Consider the following 25,603-nt stretch of genomic DNA (forward strand, 5'->3'; position numbering starts at 1 on the left):
AATGAATGACATTTGGGTAGTTTTTTTATTTTATTTTCTTCGAAAAAGTAAATATTAGAAATAAATTATGTGCAAATTGATAAATATAGCAACTGAAACATATATGGTCTGTGCTGACACAGCGCATACTGTATAAAGTGTATAACCCCTTTACATTAGCACATGTACGATCAAATACAAACATGGACCAGTGGACCAGTGTTTACAACACTGCGGGGACATTTCTCTTGGACAAACTGTCAGAAACAACGCGGCATATATTATATCTTGATTTGGGAAAGCAGCATTTGCAGTCATTTTAAGTTAAAGTCTTTTTTTAAGTTCGGCTTGTGATGTTTGGGTCCCGGTGTTTCAGGGCCATGGTCTCCAGAGCGACGAACCGGACCGGGAGAGCGTCTGGTACTGGGCCTCGGCTTGGTTCGGTCTCATCGGGAGGGAAGCGTGCTGGACCGGCGATCGATGGGAAACAACCACCTCACCCATTGGGTCACCTCGCGTCGACTGTCCGTGCCTGGACTTGATCAGTTGGCGGATGGATTGCAACTGGTTCGTTTGAGGCGACGAGGAACACGGTTTAGCTGTGCACGTGAGACTCGCCGGGCGCGAGGAGACGAAGCCAGCGACGAGCGCTGCGTCGAGCGTGGCATCTGGCCGCCGGCCCTCTCCCTGCTGGCCCAGATAACGCACCGCTCTCTGCATGCAAGCCGAGACGCCGTCTTTGAAGCCGTTGTTGCCCACCCGGCATCCTTCTGTCTTGGTGGCGCCCTCGGTGGTGACGTTGCGCAGAAAACGCACCGTGTGCTCCAGAATCTCCGCTTTCTCGATTCGCCTTTGCGCGCCACCCTAATTGAAAGAGAGAGAGAGATACTTAATAATCGAGGCCACACCGATAGATTGAAGCACACAAAACGTTGTATTCTCACACTTGTGTGATGTGAATAGACGTCATGGCAAAATCCTTTACCTCTTGTTGTACGCCTTGAAGCAGGAGGTGTCTCAAGCCCTCCAGACTACGGTTCATTCGCTCTCTGCGCCGTCTCTCCACTTGCGGCTTGAGGAGCTAAGAGGGAAAAGGGAGGATGATCAGTTGAAATATTTGAGCAAAACAACAACTTTTTCAAAGCCGATACTCTCCAAATAAATTGTGGGTTACATTTCTCAACACACCTGTTCAATAACAAGTTGTACACAACTAGCCTACACATATTTAAATAGACGATATGGGTCGAAATTTACCTTTCTATTGATTTTAGCATCTCGTGTTTCTTGAAGCAGTTTCATCTTAGCGGTCATGCTGTGGTAGTTCCTCTGCTTGTGTTCGTATCAGACAGAAATGTCAAGTGACCTCCACCGCGCAGCGACAGCTTTTAAAGCCGACAGGACAGCACGTCAGGAGGCCCCGCCCACAAACCTCGGGCTGTTTTGGTGGCGTCACACCAAGCTTTTATTAGGACACACTTCACAGAGATGATGAAGTACAGCTGCTATAGCAGATAATATTGGATGTTTTGTCAGGAGATTTTTAACAGACCGTGGAAACACCATTTTATCTCAATATTTAGATACATATAGAACTTTTGTGCTATTTCTATCTATTATTTCTATCCATTGTTCCCATTTATATTCCTTGTATTTGGAATTGTTTAGATTAATGAGATGGGACACATTTCCACCTCACCATCATCATCGTTTTCTCCCTTAAAATGTCTTTAGATAGGCCTATCTTAGTTAATCCGCGGGCACGTGCAGGTCGGGCAGCCCATGGTGCGAAGGCATGCGTCCATTGTTATGGATTCGGTGGTGCAGAGGGAGTGTGTGAGGGGGGTGGGGGGGAATAAGAGACACTCTGAAGTGTGACACTTATTTACATATGAGGTAAACATCAAACCACCCGCGCCAGTCTGAGTCCCCCATGGCACGAGGGTTTTATTGGCCCGTGCTGCGAGACTGAGGTCCAAGGGACCAAACGGACTGACAGGTACTGGACATGTTGAACATACTCAACAACGCACTTCAAACAATGGATTCATTGGTTCCTTCCTATACACCGTGCATGAAAAAGCTCAGAGACTATTCCATTCCTCCCTTCTGAAAAGAAATACTAGGTTTTGAGTCGTCCAACGCGCGCGTGTGAGACCCCCGCCCCACCATCCCCCAAGCACGCGTTCTTGTGAAGTATCAATTCTAACAGACAATAAAAGCCTGACGCCTTCCCATGAGAACGGTTTTGGGGCAAGTTCCCACGGCGGATCCGATCTCATTCTTGCGCGTGGCACTCAGACTTTAAAAACAAAGTACCGTTATCCATAAACGTGCCATGATAATATGTATGTGTGTGTGTGTGTGTGTGTGTGTGTGTGTGTGTGTGTGTGTGTGTGTGTGTGTGTGTGTGTGTGTGTGTCTGTCTGTCTGTGTATCTGTCTCAGTGTGTTTATATGCATTACATGCACTGCACATATACTTTGACTGTTTGTCATAGTTGAACCCGCGCATATAGATCCCAGAAGGTCCCCCAAGTACACAGCGAGTGCCACACGTTAACACCTGGTAAAACACATGGCCAGCTCTGACATGAAGTGCAGCACGGACCTAATTAGTTATTTCCGACCATGTGCCACAAAACATGACTCCCTGACAAATGTCCAGATGTCCATAAACTCAAACAGCCCGCTAGGTGTTAAGACACGCTTGGCGCCCCTGTACGCTTATGTCGGCACGCGCGTGGAACCCCCACTGAGTCCACATGGAAGTGACACCTCGGGCCGAGACCCGGGCCGGCCGAGGTGTCGACATGCGAGGCGCAGCGTCCTCATTCGAACATTTACGCACTAGGGGTGTTGTGCGTAAAACCAATGGGGTCTGTCTGAAGATGTGCTATTTTCTTTTTAAAATAAAATCGTTATATAAAGGATATTTATTAAGGAAATTCGTTTTTTTGAAAGGTTAAGTGCTAAAAATATATACCCTTGCTTCGTTCGTAGTGCAGAGTTTAATTGGATCTCCAACTGCCATTGAAAATAACGAGCTTTAACACAGTGAGCTGTGAATGTGTGGACGTGTATCACCTACGCGTCAATCGTGTGTGGGAAAGAAATCTGCACGGGTGTTTGGTTGTTTTAGATTGAACAATCAAGAATTGCCAATGAGGACCGCGAGGTCAACGTTTCGTGGCACGGGGCGCCCCGTGGCGAAGAGCACCTCCACGTGGCAGCGGCTATTAACACGTTCTGAAGGCTCGAAGTGTGACAGGTCATTCACATCGTTTGGCTCTGCCCTGCACGGGAACGATCTCATAGCTACGTTCCCACCGTATCACCTCGGCTCGTGTCACCTCAACTCATGTCACCTCACCTCGCATCATCTGGAAGTCGAGCATCGTTAAACCCATTGAATCACCTTTCTTTCTTTCTTTTTTCAGAATAAAAAATGAACATATCCAATTTAAGTGTTTATAATCTGACAAATAATAAAAAGTTACACTTTTAGATATGGGAGATACAAAAAAGAAGGTCAATAAAAGTGCTTAACGTAAAATAAGAAAGAGATTTGCAAGCATGTTTACAAGCCAAAAAAGTCTCAGTGAAGCAGAACAACAAACTGGCTCATAACAATAAAGGCTGATAATGCGATGCTAAATTACTCATATTTTACACAGAAATAATTAAATACATTCATATTATTTCATTTTCATGGACGTTGTCCAGTGACGTTAAAGTACTCTAGGTTTGGGTAGGCCTAAACGTCTTTGTACTGATGGTTAAAAAATGTTCCCAAACATAAATCTTCAAGGTTGTATCTGTGTGTTTTGTGGAAACCCTGCCTTTTAGTGGCGATCAAGAGGAATTTCAAGCCAAGCCTGCTGTTGTTAACTGTCTGGTTTGTTTCCAACTCCAAGCGGTTTGCATAAAGCCTAGAGCCCAAGACAAACCTGGGAAATCATGTTTTTCTTACTCCGACATATGTGTCTCCCCCCCCTCCCTCCAGCACAGTACAGGAAAATATGGAATAGCTTATTGTAAGTCACAACTACTGCTATAGTTGAGAGTCCAGGTTGGTTTTCAGCCTCAACTGAGCGTTTGGGTGTCCTCTACAGTGTCTGTGTGTGTTGTAGAGGGCTGGTCCTACAGGGCCGTCTGGGTGGTGTTGGCGTGGCTGCCCGGCGCCTCAAATCTGCTCTTCTGCTCTGACGAGCCCCCAGACCCCACCCCCAACCCCACCACCACTGCCTCCGTCCTGGCCTGGAGCTGGCTGTGCTGCAGGGGGGCTGGGTGGTGCGGGACGGAGGGGACGTCCCGGGGTGGGGGCATCACCACCACCCTCTCCGCCGTGCCCTCGTTGGGGGTCCGGCCGTCCGTCACCACCACGTAGTTGGGCTCTGGCTGGGGGCCGCTGGAGTGCCGCTGAAATGCATGCTGGGTACAGGAGAAGGAGCGCTGCCGTGGGGCGGGCTGCGGGGACAGGAAGTGAGGCGTCACGGCTCTGGGAACCTCCAGGGGCCGCTCTCTGTCCTCGTCCTCCGAGGTCACCTCCGCCAGGGTGGCGATGGGTCGCGGCGAGCGGCCCATCACCCTCGGCGGGACCAGGGCCGTCGCTGATTGGTTGAGCTGTTGCGGGCGCCAGTTCTGGGGGGAGGGGTACTGCACTCGGCCAACCGACCAATCACTGTGGGGAAAGAAGGGAGAGGAATCAAAGATCTCAGTTATTTTTCTACAAGAAATAACCCAATTTGTAAGAGAGGAAATTATATAAAATGTATTCAAAGGGAAATCATTAATGCGCAGGTAGGGGCTAGACATCTTGCTCAAGGATGACTGTGGACATGGAAGCAGACCTCTAAACCTTCTTGCTGGAAGACGACCCCCCCCCTAGCCACTATGTCTACATGCATGCATTGGCCAGTTTAAGGTCCAATGACATGCCACCAGGTGTGGTGTGATTAGCCGTTACAAGCCATTTTGAAGATCTGTCTGTTACGACATCACAGGTGGGCGCGTCCACCTAGATGTGTGCTGGATGGCTCAGTATGCCCGCCAACCCAGTGGACTGTAGCAAACGTTGCTCATCTATCGGTCACACACCTCGCTGGACACACCCACCTGTGATGTCATAACAGACTTTTATAACAGATTTTCAAAACGGCTTGTAACGGCTAATCACACCACAACTGGTGGCATGTCATGGGTCCTTTAACGTATCCAGCATTGTGCTTGCAGAGGACAAGCCCTTTGACCTCCTACCTCTGTGGCGGTGGGGTCATGTCTCGGTGACCCAGGACCCCTGAGAAGGAGGCGCTCCTCCCCGGTACCCCGGCCGTCCCCGCCCACGGGGAGTACATCAGCCCCCGCTCCTCCCACAGCAGGTCGTTCACCGGCTCCACCGTGATTGGTCCTCGCTGCACCCGGTGGGCCAATAGGAGCTCCAGGAGCTGGTGGTGCACGCCCTCTCGGGCCATGTCGATTGGACAGCGGCCCCTGCGGTCGTGCAGCTCCTGATTGGCTCCGTTGAGCAGCAGGAGGCGGGCGGTGTCATAGCAACCGTGGAGGGCGGACAGGAACAGGGCAGTCTCGCCCTAATGGAGAAAACATTGGTTCATTTGTAGATTTTTCTCAGTGGATCAGTGTAGAATTCAGAATGGAAGGAAGCTGGATGGAGCTGGATTATTTAAGCAGATGATTGCTAATCATACATCATCAGTCCTTTGGCTTAGGTGTGCAGATGACATCACCGGTTTGAACCCCAACTGAGTAGTGGTGTGGTATCCAAGAATCATTGTTTCACTAACAAGCAAATATTTGATTTATTGTAAATACTGGGATGAACTTTTATTTTTGTGGGGAGGACTTTTCCATTTCCCACCCCTGTCCCCTACAGAAAAACAAGGACATGAACGGTGGTGGAGGTCTGACCTTGTTGTCCTGAAGGTCTACCGCCCCCCCGTAGCGAATGAGAGTCCTGGTGAGAGAGAGGTGGTTCACGGAGCATGCCCAGTGGAGTGCAGACCGCCCTGGGACCGGGACCGGCGGGGGGTGGGGGGGGGGGGGGGGGGGGGGGGCACAGAGAAGCAAAGAGGGAGGGGAGGACGTAGGGGTAAACAGAGAGAGAGAGGGGGGAGAGAGAGAGAGGGAGATGGGGGCGTCAGTCATGAAACAACTATGAACACAACAGAGGTAAAGCTAGGATGTTAGTAGGCAGAGGAGAGATGGAGAGATAGGGGAGAGAGAGAACAAGAATAAGAGATCAAGAAATATTGAAAAGATAAGAGCTGGACTTGAAGAAAGAAATGGGTGAAAAAGAAGGCAAGGAAATGAGAAAAATAAGTTAATTAGGGACAAAAGGAAAAATAATAGGAAGAAGGAAGAAGATATATCCATCCACCCAAAGAACAGGAGGATGGATGGAGCAGGTTAGCTCTGTTCAGAGTCAGAAAGTAAGAGGGGGTCTGAAGAGAGAGACAGAGAGAGAGAGAGAGAGAGAGAGAGAGACAGAGAGAGAGAGCGAGAGAGAGAGAGAGGGGATGAGGTTAATGAATGTAGAGAACGGAGGAGGGACACAGAGAGGAGTGAGAGAGGATATAAGTCACACTTAACCTCAGTGTTTCATATCTGTTGACTCTTAGGTTTACACCTGGCCTATAACAAAGGAACACTATCAGTATGAGCCCCAGTAGTACCGGTGTGGTCTGTGTTGTTGACGGGTACTCCAGCTCGAAGCAGCTCCAGGACCACCCGGTCCAGACCGCTGCGCACTGCTCGGATCAGGACCACGGAGCCGTCGGGACCGCACCAGTGCACCGGGGCCGTCTGCAGGTACAACACACATACTGACTTATACTGGGGATTCATATGATAGAGCACCTTTTAAAACCTGAGCTACAAGGTGCTCTACAGGAAATATTACCACAGATAATATCAATATAGCAGGGCTAGGAGACAGTTAGTGCATGTGAAAATTGTATACATGGTGGATATATGTATATTATATACATATATTTATATAGTTTACGTATGACATTTTATTATTTTACTTTACCTGCTGCGGAGGACTGAGGAGCGGAGGTGGAATGGCGTTTCTCTTCCAGCCTCTAGGGGGAGCTGTGAGACAGTGAGACCGTTGTTAGCGTTGAATCAGTTCATGTTCATCTGTGTGTGTGTGTGTGTGTGTGTGTGTGTGTGTGTGTGTGTGTGTGTGTGTGTGTGTGTGTGTGTGTGTGTGTGTGTGTGTGTGTGTGTGTGTGTGTGTGTGTGTGTGTGTGTGTGTGTGTGTGTGTGTGTGTGTGTGTGTGTGTGTGTGTGTGTGTGTGTGTGTGTGTGTGTGTGTGTGTGTGTGTGTGTGTGTGTGTGTGTGTGTGTGCGTGAGGGTCCTTACTCTGCATGGGCCGGGGTGTCTGTGTGTGTCCGGCCCGGTAGTGTTTCTGCTCCTGGCTGCGGTGGTCGCAGATGGACGCCTCTTGCTGGCGGCGCGAGCAGCGGGCGTTGATGTCCTCCATGGAGCTCTGGGTGAAATCCGTGTCACTCCCTATGTCCAGGTCCCTCTTCAGCGGCCTGGGACCGACACACAGAAGAAAGAGGCATTGTAGCACTTGAACTGGTAGTTTATGATGCGTTCCAGGGACACTTTTTAGCCCGTAAGTTACGAGCTGGAACTGGGAGACCGAGTTCACGGTAGTGAGTTGCTGGTTTGACTGCCGTTCCAGGGCACTTTCATGGGTAGAAAGTTGTGAAAACACGGGTTACGGGTTGCGTGGAACACACCATTAGTAGCGACACTTCAGAACAACACTTCCGTTGTTTTACAAAATGAATTGACACTATATGGGATTCAGTACATGTCTTTTATGAGCAGGTAGATGATTCTATAGTAACAGTTTTTTTTTTTTAAATGGTGTGTCCTCTACAAGCCTGTACACACACGTAATGTGAGGACCCTATGGGTAGATGAGATTTGTTTTTACATTTCATCTAAGGAAACCTATATCAGCCAAGAAAAGCAGAATAACATAAGAACCTATACAATGGCTTGACATGATCAAGTGAAACAAAAAAGTAAACTTTTCCAAAACAAACCTGAAAAAGCAAGCGCTTGAATAAGACCGAAGAAATGTTGTGGTTTCTTAAGCGCACGACAGGAAGACCTCGAGAGTGTCTTAATTGCGGGCTCCATTGTCAAGGCTCCGTTGGGGGGGGCGTGTAGAACTACATCCGGCCCTACCGCTACGACATAGCCATTGTTCCAGCAGACTAAACATCCCCCTCGCCCACGCCCAAAACCAACCAGACCCACCGCATACGCATGGCGTCCTCTCCCAACGGCTCCCTCCTCCTCTTCTTCTCCAGCTCCTTCGCTTTCTTTTTCTTCTTCAAGCCGTTCCTCTCCTTCTCCTTCACGGAGCGCGAGCGGTGGTCCTGGCGTCCGGAGTGCTGCTGCTGGTGGTGCCAGGCCTTGGAGTCGCCGCCGCCGCTGCTGTTGTCGCTAGCCGCCCCCGACCGGTGTCTAGCCCCCGCGCCTCCTCCGCCCTCACGATCGTGGCATTGCTGGTCGCCCTGCCGTTGTCGTCTGAAGCGCCTCACCGCCAGGAGGACGGCCAGTGTCAGCGCCAGCGCCAGGCCCACCGCGAGGGCGATGACCACCCAGAGCCACGCCGGGGAGGGGTCTACTGCTGGACGGAGACGGTGTATTGCTTGACGACCGGTGGTCAACATGGAAACAACACTGTGATTTATTTGCCTGTACGGAGTGAGGTTCTCACTCTGTACAGGCAGATGTTGTTTAGTTTGTGGGATTTCAACCAATCAGAAACAGCACACCTCCAACGGTGAACTATGCAGCCAATGTTTCACCAGAGGGGGAGCTGTTCGCTTTTAGTTTTCGGTTGCGCTTTAATGCGTCAGTCTTGGCTAACTGCTGTCCAGTTTCACGTGTACCATTTTGTGCAAGCACAGGATATGATGACTGTGAGAGATTAAGCAGGTCGGTCTGACAGGGAACACGGCGTCTGCGTTTGAAGGGGAAATATTTATTCAGATCTTCCTACAGGTTAAATGGAGGTCAACGAGGGGAAGTGAGAGTGTAGTAAAAAGCATGAGTTCATCGTTCATCAAAGCTACTCACGTTCAAACACACATACACAGACACACACACACACAGACACACACAGACAGACAGATAGACAGACAGAGCCACACACACACACACACACACACACCTTCTTTGGTTTCCTTCTCCACCACTTCCTCCTCCCTTGGTCCTATTTCCTGCTTGAAACCCCGCACATCGATGACGGCCTTGAGTTCGGGCAGCGAAGGGAACGCCGGCGGCCGCCGTGACATCACGGCTCGCAGGAAGCCCCCCGCCTCGGCTGCACTCAGGAAGCAGGTGGAGGGGAGGCGGGAGCATGGCCTGTTGTCCACCTGCAGGAAGAGCACCGAGCTGGGAAAGAGAGAGGTAGACAGAGAGAGAGAGAGAGAGAGAGAGAGAGAGAGAGAGAGAGAGAGAGAGAGAGAGATAGGTAGACACACAGCAGGAGAGAGGAAGATAGGTAGACACGAAGCAGGAGATAGAGCGAGAGAGAGAGAGAGATAGGTAGACACACCGTAGGAGAGAGAGAGAGATAGGTAGACACAGAAAGAGAGAGAGAGAGAGATAGGTAGACACACAGCAGGAGAGAGAGAGATAGGTAGACACGAAGCAGGAGAGAGAGCGAGAGAGAGAGAGATAGGTAGACACAGCAGGAGAGAGAGAGATAGGTAGAAACAGCAGGAGAGAGAGAGGGAGAGATAGATACATAGCAGGAGAGAGGTAGATGGACAGGAGAGAGAAAAAGATAAACAGATAGAAGAATAACATAGTGACCGAAGGAGAGCGAGAAATAGAGATTTAAAGAAAGAAAGTAGGTAGAGGAAAGTTTATATGTTTATTCATGAATGTACAAATAAATAAATCTGTGTATTTTGGTTGTATCATCAAGACAAGAGCATAACCAGCACCAGCCTGAGAGGGAGACGGGTTAGTCTCGTGGATAGGGCATCCATCTCTTATCATAAGCGTTATAGGTTCAGTTCCCCGTGTCCTCAGACTTCCTGTAAGCCTCCTTGAGAAAGAAGCTTAACTCCCATGTGCTCATTTTTAGATAGACTGTCACTGTATGTTGGGAATTGTAGAATGTCTTCTGAATGACCCAGTATTTAATTTTAAGAACGATAATTTATTAAATTGTATCCAAAATGAAAGATAACCAAGTTTTTTTACAATGACCTGTATAGCTCAACAGGTGGAGCAGTGCCTATGCAGTGCCAGGGTTGTGTGTTCAATTCCCACATTAACACCAATTTGTACAGTCAATGCCCGAACTTGTAAGGTGCTTATGATAGCAACATACACATTTTTCCATGCTCCAAGCTTTGTTTAGCCTTAAAAACAACTCAATACAACAGATTCCCGGGTTTCAGTGATGGACTCCGAAAATGGTGGCTCTTCTAAGTGTCGTCAGGCACACCTGGCCAGCTAGGCCCAAAGCCTAACTGGTTTGGTCACAGCAGCTCATTGGTTATCGCTACTCCCTTATTATCCCTCCTTGTTATGTTTCTTTTGTGTTTTATAAATTCCATACGTCAAACGTCAGTTTGTGTGTGATCTCCCTTTCTGTTGTGGTCTGTTTGTCTATAACAAGATCATCCCTATTCAAGACATTTGTACAGCTACCCCCCAACTCACCCGCCGGCGTCCCCAGCAGTGGGCTGCTCCAGCAGCTCCGCCAGTTGGGGGGCTTCCAGGGCGTGGATGTCCCTGGTGGGGGCCAGCGGGGCCACGGCCCTCAGCTTGAGCGACGTGCGCAACAACACGCTCAGCGCCCAGAGCAGAGAGCTGTTGGAGGACACGGCCCGCTGGGGGGGTAGGCCCGCGTGCGTACAGTGGACCACCAGGGTGCCCTTGGCCCACACGGGGGTCTGGTGGGTGAAGCAGTCGCTGCCATCCCAGCCACAGGGGGCGCTGTCGCAGCCCTGCTCGCAGTGGGAGTTGGCGTAGTGGTCCCGGCAGTACTGGATGTGACCCGGACTGTGGAGGGAAGAGAGGAGCGGGGTGGGGTGGGGTGGGGAGGGGGGGGAAGAGGGAGACAGTGATAGGTAGACCGAGGAAAGGAAGAAGGAGATAAGAGAAGAGAGAGGGTGATGAAGTATAGAGCGATGTGGAGTAGGGAAGGGAGAGAGTTAGAGAGGGTAATAAAGAGAGCAATAGGGAGAGGTAGAGAGAGACAGAGGGAGAGATTGAGAGGTAATGTCAGAATGCAGAATGTTTGGGGAATTCAATTCATTTGAGGTAAGACATGAAGGTTAACTGGATTCGATACAGGCAGCACTGTAACATGTGCACTGAATGGTGTGAAAAACATTTGGATAAACTATAGAAACAATTTTTTTTTTGAGATTCACGTTTTGGGATATTATAAAACAATGATTGAAATACAGTAAATCATAAACAGTAGTTATCGTGAATAAATAACCCTCATCATTAGACTGACGTACAGGAACAGGAAGAACAGGATGAACAAGATGGAGGATGTGAGTTTTACTTGCACTTGCTCCTCTCCTTGAAGCAGTCCAAGCCGTCTAGGAGACACCGTGGCTCAGTGCACTCCCTGTTACATGTCCCGTCCCCAAACTTCTCCTGGCACTGTCTGCCGACGGGACACTGACCCCAGGGGTCGCTAGGCACCGCTGAGAAACCAGGGGACAAAGCACAGACATGAAGAGTCACACACACACACACACACACTGCAGCATTATAATGAACTGTGGTTCGCAGTCAATGTTAAAAGTAAGCATACAACATAGCATTGTTACAGTTGAGTTTGTTTCTGTCTTGCCTTTGATTAGACTTTGAAAGAAAAACATGTAGATAAGGTTTTACTTACTGTATTACAGTTGTGCAGCTGTAATATTTAAAAAATACAATAAAAGTAAGAGACTTTGGTTGGTTGACTACTCACAAAGGTTGCCATGGTAATCTGTGTGTTCTGGCAGTGGATGACTCACATTAAAATACTAATCTTGTATAAAGGGCTGCTGAGCGAGGGGAGAGAGCCCCTCACACACTTAAAGGTGAATGACATTGGCTTCCAAAGGGGATGGGAAATGGGCCTGACACAAACAGGAAGTTTCCAGAAGCAGCGAATAGTAACAGGAAACGGAGTGGGCCGGGACTTGATCAAGGTTAAAGGTCATCGCCATGGCAATGAGGAATGGGATGGAATAAGACAATGGGCCTTGGCAGGTGAGTGAGTGAGTGAGTATGCCTTTATAACATAAAAAAATGCAACATGTCTAGTATCATATAATGGCTGTTGAGTTCATTTTGGGAACCACACATTACATTTATGTACAGGTATAAGTAAAATATGTTGGTAACACTTTACTATAAGGGGACATTAATAAAGCATAAATTAACATTTGTTTATGCAGTAATAATCATTATTATAAAACATTAACATCGGGGTTAAAATTATGGTTAGGGTTAGGATTGGGATTTGGGTTAGGGTTAGGGTTAGGGTTAGGGTTATTAACTAAAGGTAATTCATGGTATATTAATTTATGCTTATTGTAAAGTGTTACCAATAAGTTTACCTAACAACTAAGTTATTAACACCATAGTCATTAGTTCAAATAAGTTCAAGGTCACATGATAATCAGAGATAACAGCTCACACCAAAAGGATTACCATTGGCTGAGCGATAAAACAAACATAATAAAAAATGGTTCTTGACTAAGATAAACCTAACTTAAGCGTGAATAAGATAAACATACCTTGATGAAGCCCGCATAGTCCCAGCACCACCAACACCCTCACCATCAACCACCTCACTCTCCTCGAGTCCTCCACCACCACCTCCAGCTTCATGCTCCTTCACTCCTCACACACCTTCCTTTTATGTAACTCCTTATACTCTCCCAGCCCACTTCCCAGCCACACCAGTCCAGTTTGGTTCAATGTACTCTGCTCCCTGGATCCGATGCCTGTCCAGACAGGGTCAGTTCCTTCTTCTGCGAGTCCCTGCTCTGCTGTGGACCCCCGTCCTGGTGCTGGTGACGGTCACAGAGGGTCCGGTCCGTGTGACCGGGTCGGAGGGGGGGCTGGTGGGAACCGAGCGTGCCCCCTCCCCTCCACCTTCCAGCGCCACCACCCTCTAGCACGGCTATTCTTTAAGCGAAGCCCTCCGGATAATGCGGATATGCGGACTACTTCCTGCCACTGTGTGGGAAGAATAGAGCTGGGGCCTGGGGGTTTGGTGGGGGAGGTGTTGTGTACGCTTGTTATTGTCTACAATGTTTGAATTCAATTTTTTGAAAAAGCACTGTGTTTGCATATATGCCATCCCATGCACGCACACACACACACACACACACACACACACACACACACACACGCGCACACACACACACACACACACACACACGCACGCACACACACACACACACACACACACACACACACACACACACACACACACACACACACACACACACACACACACACACACAGAAGTGTGTTGTTTACCTTTCTAGCCATAATCCCTTGACTTTCTTCTATATTTTGCATTAAAGTTGAGTTTAACAGCATTGTAAACACCATGAAAACATGTGTTATCTGAAGGAGAAACAAATTACTTCCAAATACTTTGATACTCCCACAGACACTGTGTTTTACTTCCCTCATTGGCCAACAATTGTAAGTGGTTGTCTTACACCTCGGCTCTACCTTCACACTTAACCACATACATTTAAACTTGAACACCTCAATAAACAAACTGGCCCAGTACTCAGGGAACTAAAGGTCTGGGAGGAAGGTCTACTCTTAGGTTAAGGTTGACATTTATTGGCGTTATAAAACAGTACAACACTAAGCTGGGTCATTGTGCCTTAACACAAAGACATAATGTTTGTTAAGAATTGATAATGAAGGTTCAGTCTAAAGTTGTATAGACTGTAATACATTTTGGATTAGGAATAGGGACTAAACAACTACACATGACCCTACTTTCTCTATGCTTAAAATAGCCTTGTTGTTTTCTTCACTTACATTTAATTAGTGAAATATACTATTATATTAAGAAATAACGAATTTAATGTATTCTTTATTTTATTTTATGTTGTTTTACAATATTTCGAATAGCAGACATGTTAACGTTTGATAGTAGGCAAACAGTAAGCCACAAGGGGGAGGCATTAATGTGACGCCTGTTATTCAACTCCTTCCCACATGGTGTCGTCGCTGGAGCTGAAAAGCTTGTCCACACAGAGTCAGACGTTTTGGAAAGGAGTTCAAGTTAGCCACATGTAGTAGCAAACCATTTGAGTAATATTTTAAGCATTATCCATCACAACAAATAAAACATAATGCCGCCAGCCTTGGATAGTTTGCGGGATCGTCCTCTGGGTCTGGTTCAGCCCAGCAGGCAGCGGGACTTTCCATATTAGGTTACTTTCGCTTTCTGTTGGGCACATGAAGATTCGACAGCGCGTGAGTAGTTCACTCCTGAGGAGATCGAGTCTTCTCTGTATTGGATCGATTTGTCTTTTTCAAATGCACTATTATCAACAAGGACCGACTTGCATGACTGATCATTTTCTTAATGCAGGTTGGACTTTCTTGACTCCGTATTATTTCCGGGTGGAATTCAAAGCCAAGGTAACTGTTGTGACAACAAACACTATTGTGCTGGCATTTTATAGATGGACGGAGCGTGTTTCAATGTTTATAATATTGTACTAATATTACGTTTATCTAGTGTTTAACTCGATGATATTCGCAAACCAACTGCTATGTGAAAATGAAAGTAACCCTAGGTTTCGACTCGACTAGTTTCTGGGAATGGGAACATGGTTCATGACGGGCAATACTTTTTTATGTTACCTCTCAGAAGCATGACTCTCTCTTTCTGAATCTCTCTTTCTCAGGTTATTTCTCTTCTCTCTGACTACACTTTCTACACCAGGGCATGATGTCCAGAAGTAGTCCCTTCGCTGCGGCGGTCTTCGTTCTGGTAGATGCGTGTGTGGTGCAATCCATCCGCTCTGCCCCCCTCTCACCCCTGCTGCTCGCCCACCCATATGTCACTCTGTGGGGAGGAGGGATACTCCGAGCCTGCGCCTTGCTCTTCCTCAGCTCGTCATCGAGCTCGTCCTGGATGAGAAGCTTCCAGGGGCGCCAAACCATCGGGGTCCTGTGCTTTCACTTCCCGGTGTATGTTAGTCTTCTGTGGGGGGTCGGCTGGTCCAACTCAGGGGAACTATGGGGCTGGTACTCCTGGCAAAGGGTAGGCACTTTTCTGTATTTATAACTACTGCGTTATTGTTATTTTATTATCATATCAAATACAACGTCGTAAAAGTGTAACTTTGGTTCGAATGTGAATGTATTCCTAAATGTAGATTTAGAGACTAAACCTTATTATAACTTTATAACTTTATTTTTTTTTGTATTAAAATGTCACAGACGATAAGGTAAAATGTTTTTACCTCAATCTAAACGGCAGCAATACAGAAACTTATACAAAATGTTATGGCCAGTTTGGCCACAATACTTCTAATCCTTAGTTAAATTCCTGTTCTTAAGTCCAAAAAATAACTTTAGAATAAAAAAAACATCAGAGATACACTTGATAGTCCCAGATCCTAAATCTGGTTGTCACAGCAGGAGTAAAGGACATTTGTTCATCAACAACCAAATCATCTTTCCAGCCATTTAGATGCATTAACCACCCCATGATCCTCTTTGTTTTTGTGGGGCAGCTGTTGCACGGTTATGGCGTCACGGCAGTGGCCTGGTTGTACTGGGACCGGTACGTGTCCTCGCTGTTCCAGAAGGAGAGGAGCAGCGAAAAAAAAGAAGATGCCCAGTCGGGGAACACTTCCACCTCCCTGAAGAAGTTGATGGGCTTCATGCGACCCTACACCAGCCGTTTTCTGTTTGTGATGCTGCTGGTCTTTCTGTCCTCGTATGGTATGTAAGTCTGGATGTGTGTTAGTGGTGATGAGGTCCTCATATCGTATGTAAGACTGGATGTGTGTTAGTGGTGATGAGGTCCTCAAATGAACGTTAATCTGAGTGTTGGAGCTGAATGTGTCTGTGATGGTTCTGGGGACGCGGTCTTCTTATTTTACGTAACACTGAAGTGTGTTAGAGGTGCTACTTGTGTTTGTGATGGTTCTGGTGACCCCTGAAAACCTCTGCTTTAGATTTTGATGATAGTCCAAAGTTTTTATTGAAATGGTAGAATGAAGGTGGTGAGATGAGTTTTATGTAAACAAGACTCAATACTCTGTCCTTGATTACTATAACGATTTATGTACTTGATAGCCAGATGTTCCTAAAACGTGGATAGTAAGACGGATGTGTTTTGTGTCTGATCCGTCTCTCTTGGTCTCCCTCAGGTGAGATGGCGATACCTCATTACACAGGACACATGGCAGACTGGATCATGGATAAAGAGAATCCAGACGCCTTCACCCATGCCATCACACTTATGGCAATAATGACCATCGGCAGGTATACTACTATACTGTTTGCATAAGGCAGAATAGTCCTGAATACTATATATTATCCTATTTTATCTTTATCTTGCATTTCGATCTGAAACCCACTGACTTCCTCTAAACAGCACTAGTGTGATCTTTAGTTTCCTGAATTTCAGTCAACCAATATTTCTTTGCTTCACTACAGACCTAGAATTAATGAGTCAGACTCAGACCGTGTTTCGATCTGAAACCCCTGACTTCCTTTAAACAGCACTAGTATGATCTTTAGTTTCCTGAATTTCAGTCAACCAGAACTAGAATTAATAAACACAGACGTGCTTCGTAGTGATCTATATTATCATTCACTGTGAGTCAGAAAGGTGTCTTATAATATATATTTAAACAGGGCATACAGTGTAAGTGTTGTTGTAATGTCGGTGAAGGCTTCATTACATCTGACACCTCACTGACTTCAGCATTACCATTCTGAACGTGTGTAACGGTAGAAGGGAGTTTTGTTTATCAGCACGAGCAAGCACATTTTTTGAAAATCAAAACGAAAGAAAAAGCACCTTACCCAGATCAGACACAAGGCGTGGCGAGGCGTATCGCACTGCCTTTCCTTGTTGAGGTCTATAGTTAAGCAGCTTGCTGCGTCTTTTGGTTTAATTGTTACTAGGCAGCACCTGAATATCTGCTCTTTACCTAACCGCTAACTATCTATATAAACATTTATAATTTATCTCAACATCTGCATAAAAAATGGACAGCCGTGGTTTCTCCTACATGTAGTATATTTGTTGTTGTTACCCCCACAGAAGGCCCATGTTTGTTAACAGTTAAAAACACTGTTTAACAATGAATGTTTATAAAAAAAGAAAATAACAACAATTAAAATGAACTAAACAAGCTAAAATTCCATATAACTTGGCAGTAGTAGTCCTTGTAGTGCTAGCTAGTTGTTTTCAAGTAGTGCTAGCTAGTTGTTTTCAAGTAGTGCTGGGCGGTATACTGGTTCACACCGAATACCCGTGTGTATTTTCGTTATGAATGAATTTTTAATATACCGCCATACCGGTATTTGATTACACAACGTTTGGAACGCTGCGGTGCGCAACTGTTTCAGACGGAACCCTTTTCAATGTTGTGCTTCTAAACACGCATTGTACGACTGCGTGCGGCATCACTTACTTGATGTTGTTTTGATTGAAGATCGGCAGGTTGTAGTGGGTGCGGCCATGAATGAATGAACATGTGTGTGTGTGTGTTGCGAGCGTATGCGATTTCAAAGTAACAAACCAACTGAAAGCCGATGCATGCATCCAAAACTATTCGTTCAAAACCGCAAAAAGTCGCTTATTCGCTTCAAACACTTTATTTTCTTTTCAAAACTTGGGAATTAATACGGCGCCGTACCGAGCGGTTGAAAACAATGTTGGCATCTCCTGTGGCTGTCTTGCGTACCTGCGTTATATTACTTAATATTACGTTGGAAGTTATGTTTTTATCCCGCCATGCACGCAAGTGTAAACGTGAGCAGCATAGCTGCGTGACTGCCTGCTTTCAGCGCGTATTTATTATTATTATTTATTATTATTATTATATATATTTTTAACAATTAATTTTTAATTAATAGTTTAGATTAGTAGACTGAATGATTAATCGTTATAAAATTAGTCCTTAGTGGCAGCACTAGTATATAAATACCGTCATATACCGTGAAACCGTTAGAATTTAGAAAAATACTGTGGTATACATTTTTGGTCATGCCGCCCAGCACTATTTTCAAGTCAACTTTGACATTTGTTTGTTTGTTTACTTGCAGCGCGGTACTTGAGTTTGTGTGTGACCTTGTGTACAACGTCACTATGAGCTGCATCCACACATCAGTGCAGGGCAAGGTCTTCCAGTCTGTGCTCAAACAGGAGATCGCTTTCTTTGATGCCAACCCGACAGGTAATCCCCTGCCCCCTGTCCCTGGGCTTCCAAATATTGACACCAATGACCCCAATAATGTGTTAATCCTCTGGGGACCGGTTCAACAAAACATGGATTAAGATTTACAGGCTCAGAGCTAAATTAAATGTAATTGTCTATATTACCAGGCCTGTATTTGACCAAAACAAACACAGCAAACACAATCAGTTAATTTATTATAGAATGAACACATATTTCAACGTAATTGTTTATTCAACAACTCTTGTGGAAATGGAAATTAACAAACCAACGAGGACAAATATCATCACATCATTCCATTATTAGATTATCAAGTCTGTTTTGGATTTTCAGAATGGTTCATCATCATTATATTTAAACATCATCTGTAGTTAAAAATAAATAAATATATATTTATATATATATATAGTATATCAGGGTTCCCCGCAGAAAATGTGTTAGTTAAGGTGGTGAGGTGGGCCGTCAGACCGGGGGCGGGGGCAACATCATTCAGTATCATCATTTTCAATTGTGTGCTATTATATATGTCTATTGAAGTATCTGTCCGGCTTTAGGGGACATTGTGTCGCGTATCACCACGGATACCAACAGAATGAGCGAGGCGCTGAGCGAGCAGCTTAGTCTGGTCATGTGGTACACTGCCCGACTGCTCTTCATCCTCTACTTCATGTTCAGCCAGTCGTGGCAGATCTCCCTCTTCACCTGCATGGGGCTGCCCATCCTCTGGATCATACCCGAGTGCTCTGGAACCTTCCAGCAGGTGGGGACGGGGTTCCTCTGGGCGCTATCCTGGGGTCCCTGAGTTTTGTGATTTCATGTATTATTATTCTGATTCAAACTCATTCGCATAGTTTTGAGTTTGTTTGTTTTTGTTTTGCATTGAATTATTTGGGAAAGCCCACCCAATATGCAAATTCATCATTTTATACTTATTAAGACTTATTGTGCTGCAATTGTGTTTCTAAGTGCTGATAAAGCGACTGCCCACACATAACACCAAGTAAGATAAGATAAGATAAACCTTTATTAGTTCCACAGTGGGGAAATTTGCAAAAAATACTAACTTATACTTACAATAGTATAAATACTTACTTCCTGCCTACCAAGAATAAAATAACAATCAAATAAATAAATAATGAAGAAGAATACTTCAACATCCTCAACAACATTAACAGAATACCACTAAAATAATGTGTAGCCTATCCCTGTTCGGCTAACAGGTTGTGGAAGAATAGTTGGGGTGAATGCTCCTTGTTAAAAGCATATACTGCCCGGGTATTATCGTTAAAACTATAACAGTCGTCCAACACATATAAATACTCCTCAGCCTCATCACTCCTCTTTTCCCTTCAGGCGATCTCTAAAAAGGTCACGGAGTACATTGCCCAGGCCAACCAGGTCGCCACGGAGACGTTCTCCAACATGAAGACGGTGCGGTGCTTTGCCAACGAGGACGGCGAGACCAAGCGCTATGAGGAGCGGCTGGACGCCATCTACGGCCTGAACAAACGGGAAGCTTTCGCCTACGCCGCCTCCACCTGGGCCAATAATGTGAGTTGTGAGGAAAAATGCTAACGCAAGGAACTGTGAGTCTGTCGAGATGTTTCCACTTGGACTAGTCTTATGTTTAAGTGGAACATAACATGTTCCACTTGAACATGTTTCCACTTGGACGAGTCTTGTGTTTCAACTTGGAACAACGCTGGGAGTGTCTTTAGTGATTAAGATAAAAAATGAAGAAATACGCAAGGATAATAGTTATATGTGTGTATACGTATATGTCCTGCGAGGAAAGACAGAATAGTATAGTGGTTAGTGTGTTGGACTACCAGTTGAAGGATACTGGGTTTCAATCCCCAAAGTCAGCAGTGTACCTGTAGGCCAGATGCCCTCCCCCCTCTCTGCTCTGTAACATCATGTCGCTGAATTTTTTGTAAGTGTCTTTGGATCAAAGGTTTCTGATAAGAGACTGACAGAAAGGTACTGTTGGCCTTGAACCCCCTGCAGACCAGCACTCTGGCGCTGAAGGTGTTCATCCTGTACTACGGAGGGACACTGGTCACTGGGGGCACGGTCAGCAGTGGAGACCTGGTCGCCTTCGTACTTTACGAGCTCCAATTCGCCTCGGCGGTGAACGTAAGAACACAACCAAAACCACCAATTCTGGTCGGAAAACAGAACATAAACCACTTGTTTAGATCTAAACTCAAATTGCAAACCACTAGTTCTTGTCTCGTCTTGTCAGTTCAGTTGGATTGTTTAGTTAGTTATGATTATCTGTATAGTTATTTTTCCAGACTATATTGTCTGTTTAACAGTTAGAGTTTCACAAGTTAAATGTACATTTCTCTAAATGTTAGCTCTGCTCTCTTCTCAGGCTGTGATGCATTGTTACCCAGACGTAAAGAAAGCGATTGGAGGTTCGGAGAAGATTTTCGAGTACCTTGATCGGGATCCCCAGGGTCCCCCTGTCGGCACCCGGGACCCCCAAGGGGTGGAAGGTCACGTGGAGTTCAAGAACGTCACATTTTCCTACCCTGGCAAGAAAACCCCTGTGCTCATGGTACTGTGTTATTATACCACACTCTCATTTGTGTGTCTGTCTGTCTGAATGTCTGTTTGGCTGCCCTTGTTTTAGGACCAATGATCAAAACTATTTTCAATGACGATTTGTGTATAGATAATCGCAACCACAGATCAAACGTTTGATATGTTTCCTTGATGATAGATACATGATCAATGTTTCATTGATTTTTACAACAATAAACAATAAACTGTGTTTAATTACTGATTACGGTTCAAGCTGATAATCAGTTTTAACTATTTTGTTTATTACATATTACACACCTTCGTGTGTGCCAACAAAACAACTAGTCTCTCAACTACTCAACTAGACCCCGTCCCAATACCTCCCCTAACCCTAGATTTTTGCCCTAACCCTATATTTTGCTTGTTCTCGTGTAGGGGTAGGGTGTCCCATTACTGTAGGGAGCAAGGGGGAGTGCTATTTTTCCCTTATAATCAACCCTCAAAACGTAGTGAGGTCTGATGCAGGCTTAAAACGAAGTGGAAGATTTACTGTTGAGGGCACTCCAAACCAAGTGGAAGTTTTAAGGGGGGAGAAATGGGACAGGGCCCTAGTCTCACTTGACAAAAGATCAGCAATCTATTCCTTACACTCCACCCCCTCCTCTCTATTAACTTCCCCCTCCTCCACCCTCTGCTCCCTCCACCCCAGGATGTGTCCCTGAAGCTGAAGCCCGGACAGATCACGGCCCTGGTGGGGTCCAACAGCTCTGGGAAGACCACCTGCGTGCGGCTGCTGGAGCGCTTCTATCAGCCCGAGGCCGGCAGTATCCTGCTGGACGGAGAGAACCTCAATAGCTATAAGGAGCATCACAAGGTGCCGCCTTAATACACAGTCTTCTGTACATTCTCGCTCTCTCTCTCTCCTATAACACATAAGCTGCTTTCACATATGACCTCCGTCTTTTCTCCGTCATTTGTGGAGCAGGAGGTTTGACCGTGAGGGTCATTCACACTTATTCACACTTGATGCGCGATATGCGGAGATCGGTGTCAGTAGAATCTCCGGCTGCTTAAGGGGGGCGGGTTTGCAAGGGGCTGCATATGACGTAGGGTCGCAAGAGGCGGGATCGGGTTTGTTTTGGTTTGACCGCAGACAGCACGCAGGCAGAATGGGCAGAACTCATCGCAATCATGTTAAATGTTGCTGCAGCGATGCATATATTCCGTTGCATCCACAACATCCGCATCGATCGATGAAAGACTGGAGCATGAGTTACAGACAAATAGAAGAAACGACGAACAAGAAAGGCGTCGCGAACGACTGCGTTACCGGAGGAAGAGAGCGTCTTTTTTGGCTTCTATTCACATCTAACAAACACTGGGACAAAATATTTTTTAAACCATTCAGCGAACAAAAGGCAATAGGCTAATTATCGATTAGGGTGCGGTTGCCACTCAATGACATGCAAACGTAGACCGAAGCGTCATCAACACGCCCACTCAACTGGTGTGAAATGCCGACATCCTACTGCTCATTCACATATAAGGTAATTAGCATTTCCTGCGGAGAACATACTACCTTGGGGGTAGTATTTTTTCAGGAGGTCCAACGTCGGGATATGTCATTCACATATACGGCACCTCCGTAGAATAGACGGAGAACAGACGGATGCACGTCCATATGTGAAAGCAGCTATACTGTATGTGTGTCTGTGTTCCTAGTTCCTACTATATAGCACTTTGATTATTATTATTATTTTTTATTATTTCTTTGGATGGATATGCATAAAGACACTAAGTGTCTATATATGACTATTGGATGACATGCTCATTATCAAGGCCAAGGGGTAAAGTCTAGCTGTCGATAGTGAAGAAATCTGTATTTACTAATAGTAAGCTATGGCTATATGAATATTTTCTATAATTGTATGTCTTTTTTGCCAGATCGCTGTTGTGAGCCAGGAGTGTGTGCTGTTTGCCCGCTCCATCGCAGAGAACATCAAATACGGCTTTGAGCACGCTACTGATGAGGATATGTACAGAGCTGCCAAGATGGCTGCCATCCATGACGAAATCATCAAATTCCCAAACGGATACCAAACAGGTGTGGCCAACATATCATATCATCTATGCCATTTGGGGAAAGCTTTTAACCAAAGCTTCCAACTAGAAAGAGAGTGCACACATTCTTAACCGTCGTGTGACCAGTGGGAATCAAACTCTTAACCCTGGCACTGGTAAGGCCGTTCTCTACCAGTTGAGCTAGACAGAGAGGGTTGGTGTCCTGACTTACTGATGGTTTTTTAATAAAGAACATTGTTTATTGTTGACTGTGCCAGAGGTTTCTGGACGCCCACTGGCTGATACTCAAGTGTTGGGTATTTTATTTTACACTTAAGCGTTTAACGTTTAAGAGTCAAATTCCAGCTTTTCGAAGTGGGCACAAGGATAACAACAAATATATTTTGTTTAGTAGAAAAGTGATTTCTGACACACAAACCCTCAAACATTAAACTTTGTACACAGACACAAAAGGCGAGTGTGTCCTTCATGGCTCTAGTGTCTGAAAAACCTCATCAACACATGATGAAGTCACTAAGTTCTTCTCTCTGTTTCTCCCTCGCTCTCTCTCTCTGTCTCTTTCTGTCTCTCTCTCTCTCTAGATGCGGGGGAGATGGGGCGCATGGTGTCCGGGGGCCAGAGGCAGAGGATTGCCATCGCCAGAGCTCTGATCCGGCAGCCCAAGGTTCTAGTGCTGGACAACGCCACCAGCGACCTCGACGCAGAGACGGAACATAAGGTGGGTTAAAGTACTACTTAAGACACTACTACTGATGATAAAACTCATGTCATCATAACTTTATTTGAATACCTGAAAATCTAGACGAGGATTCTCTCAGTTAATCTTTTTGTAGGGGAGACTTTTTAAAATATCTTATATATATATATATATATATATATATAATCCGCTATGATAATGTAATTACTCTATAAATGAATTTGTTGTTACAGCTCAGAACATGGCTTGAGGATACAACCCCTTGTATATTTAGCACTAGCCTGATGCTACCCTGTGCATAGCGACCAGTCCACCTCTCAGCCATGCTCAAGTTCAAACCCTTTCCACCCTTCAAGCCCTGAACCCCCGGTCTAGTTGGCTGGCTATTTTCCGAACGCTCATCATTTGTCTCCATCCACCCCCAGGTGTTCCAGGCCCTGCTGGGGCAGTCCAACAGCCCGTGCTCGGTGCTGCTGATCTCCCTCAAGCTGAGCGCCGTGGAGCGGGCCCCCGACATCCTGATGCTGGAGGAGGGCCGCGTGGTGGAGCAGGGAACCCACCTAGAGCTGATGGAGCGAGGGGGGCGCTACGCCCAGCTGGTCGAAAACCAAAACCGGGGCTTCCAGCGGGCGGAGGAAGAAGAGGGAGGAAGATAAGGGTTTTTTTCGTTGCAATTTGTCTCTTGTAAAGGTATAATATGTCATTTCTGCCGCTAGGGGTCTCTCATTCAAAACAATAACAAAATACATAGTATGGTGACATTGTGAAGTAGCATGCCTGACGTTAATGTATTCAACTTTTATTGACGTTACGTTAAGTTATGTTTATTCATATTGTGTCATTTCATCCTAATGAAATAGCTGCAAGTATCATTAAATAACTAGCAGGGAATAATGTTATGTGGGGAAGTCTAGCTCTGTTCCGTGGTCAAAATCAGTCTCAATCAGACTTAAAATAACTAAACGAAAGTGTTAGACGTTGTTGTCATTTTATAACATGACCATACACATTACAGTGTTTCCTGCAGAATTACATTGTGCCTGTGGTGGTTTATTTAGGCCTAACTTAAATGCAATCAAACCGGCTATAGAAAGTAATTTCTAATTGGTCAGATTCAAAATGTTACCAATGATTAAAATCACTGTTTAGAAGTGTATCCCGAGAGCTCTTCAATAGTAAAAAGCATTTTCTCGAATGTTGATTTATTTTTTAAATGACTCACCCAAGCAAATCTGTGTGGGAAAGACTGCATTAGCTTGCCGGATGGCTATAATATACTACAGATTTCTCTGGGAGGAACATTGTTTGAAACATTTGGTTTAATATTAGTACACAACTCAACAAGGTTTTTAAATGTGGAAATGTTACATATTATACCTTAATTTGTATTTATACCTTGCTATGGAATTGGTGGGCACAGGTGTCATATATAATTTACTTCATACACTTAACAGATCCACTTTGCATTTAATCATCTTCATTTTTTCATCACACAGAAATATGTCCATTGCCCTGTCTAAAAAGTTTGAGAATTGTTTTTATGTACACATAAAAAAATGAATATTGTTATTTATTGACAATGTGTCTTTTTAAATTGAAATACCTTATAATACCTTTGAGAGAATACTTTGTTCTACATTGCTTTTAAATACATTTGATTTACTGTGTAATTTCATAATTATGTTGAACCTTTTATCTTTTTGTATTTGAAACTTAAAAATAAACCAAATCATAAACTTGTTGTTTTGTTTTTATATAAGCAAGGTCGTATAAGGTGAGATAATTCACAATATCTTTGTAAAGTTATGTAGCAACGTACCGTTGGTCTTGA

General features: G+C 45.4%; 2 protein-coding genes and 1 pseudogene across 4 annotated transcripts; 1 reads left to right on the forward strand and 2 right to left on the reverse strand.

Annotated features, from left to right (window-relative positions):
• Positions 1 to 351: 351 nt before the first annotated feature.
• On the reverse strand, positions 352 to 3,376 carry LOC311351792 (annotated as a pseudogene). The gene is made up of 3 exons: positions 3,352 to 3,376; positions 965 to 1,167; positions 352 to 843 (listed from the first exon to the last, which is right to left on the reverse strand). The product of its transcript is annotated as an uncharacterized misc_RNA (transcript).
• Positions 3,377 to 3,435: 59 nt separating this feature from the next.
• notchl (notch receptor, like) lies at positions 3,436 to 13,141 on the reverse strand. 2 transcript variants are annotated; one of them, XM_084471603.1, is made up of 11 exons: positions 12,798 to 13,141; positions 11,567 to 11,711; positions 10,711 to 11,052; positions 9,203 to 9,426; positions 8,281 to 8,653; positions 7,366 to 7,541; positions 7,030 to 7,091; positions 6,671 to 6,800; positions 5,907 to 6,004; positions 5,238 to 5,569; positions 3,436 to 4,662 (listed from the first exon to the last, which is right to left on the reverse strand). In XM_084471603.1, exons 1-11 carry the CDS (start codon positions 12,889 to 12,891, stop codon positions 4,122 to 4,124), a joined length of 2,517 nt encoding a protein of 838 aa, XP_084327729.1. In that variant the 5' UTR covers positions 12,892 to 13,141; the 3' UTR covers positions 3,436 to 4,121. The 2 variants fall into 2 exon arrangements, with proteins under 2 accessions (XP_084327729.1, XP_084327728.1); XM_084471602.1 differs by having other exon boundaries at positions 8,281 to 8,656.
• A 1,149-nt stretch (positions 13,142 to 14,290) lies between these two features.
• On the forward strand, positions 14,291 to 25,513 carry tap1 (transporter 1, ATP-binding cassette, sub-family B (MDR/TAP)). Its single transcript, XM_084472107.1, has 14 exons — positions 14,291 to 14,511; positions 14,630 to 14,679; positions 14,949 to 15,307; positions 15,783 to 15,993; positions 16,425 to 16,539; positions 18,334 to 18,464; positions 19,019 to 19,224; positions 19,818 to 20,015; positions 20,472 to 20,600; positions 20,842 to 21,027; positions 21,703 to 21,867; positions 22,938 to 23,097; positions 23,657 to 23,793; positions 24,198 to 25,513. The coding sequence occupies exons 3-14, from the start codon at positions 14,990 to 14,992 to the stop codon at positions 24,426 to 24,428; spliced, it is 2,187 nt and encodes a 728-aa protein (XP_084328233.1). The 5' UTR covers positions 14,291 to 14,511; positions 14,630 to 14,679; positions 14,949 to 14,989; the 3' UTR covers positions 24,429 to 25,513.
• The last annotated feature ends 90 nt before the right edge of the window (positions 25,514 to 25,603 follow it).

This window comes from Micromesistius poutassou (assembly GCF_964030765.1).
Source record: "Micromesistius poutassou genome assembly, chromosome: 8".
Lineage (NCBI taxonomy): Eukaryota > Metazoa > Chordata > Actinopteri > Gadiformes > Gadidae > Micromesistius > Micromesistius poutassou.

Coding starts and splice junctions, on each gene's coding strand:
- notchl (XM_084471602.1), bottom strand. CDS start 12,891: ATGAAGCTGGAGGTGGTGGTGGAGGACTCGAGGAGAGTGAGGTGGTTG. Junction 7,542..8,280: donor GAGGACGCCATGCGTATGCG/GTGGGTCTGGTT, acceptor TGTCGGTCCCAG/GCCGCTGAAGAGGGACCTGG. Junction 6,005..6,670: donor CAACAACACAGACCACACCG/GTACTACTGGGG, acceptor TCCCGGTCCCAG/GGCGGTCTGCACTCCACTGG.
- tap1 (XM_084472107.1), top strand. CDS start 14,990: ATGATGTCCAGAAGTAGTCCCTTCGCTGCGGCGGTCTTCGTTCTGGTA. Junction 15,308..15,782: donor GCTGGTACTCCTGGCAAAGG/GTAGGCACTTTT, acceptor TTTGTGGGGCAG/CTGTTGCACGGTTATGGCGT. Junction 21,868..22,937: donor GCTATAAGGAGCATCACAAG/GTGCCGCCTTAA, acceptor CTTTTTTGCCAG/ATCGCTGTTGTGAGCCAGGA.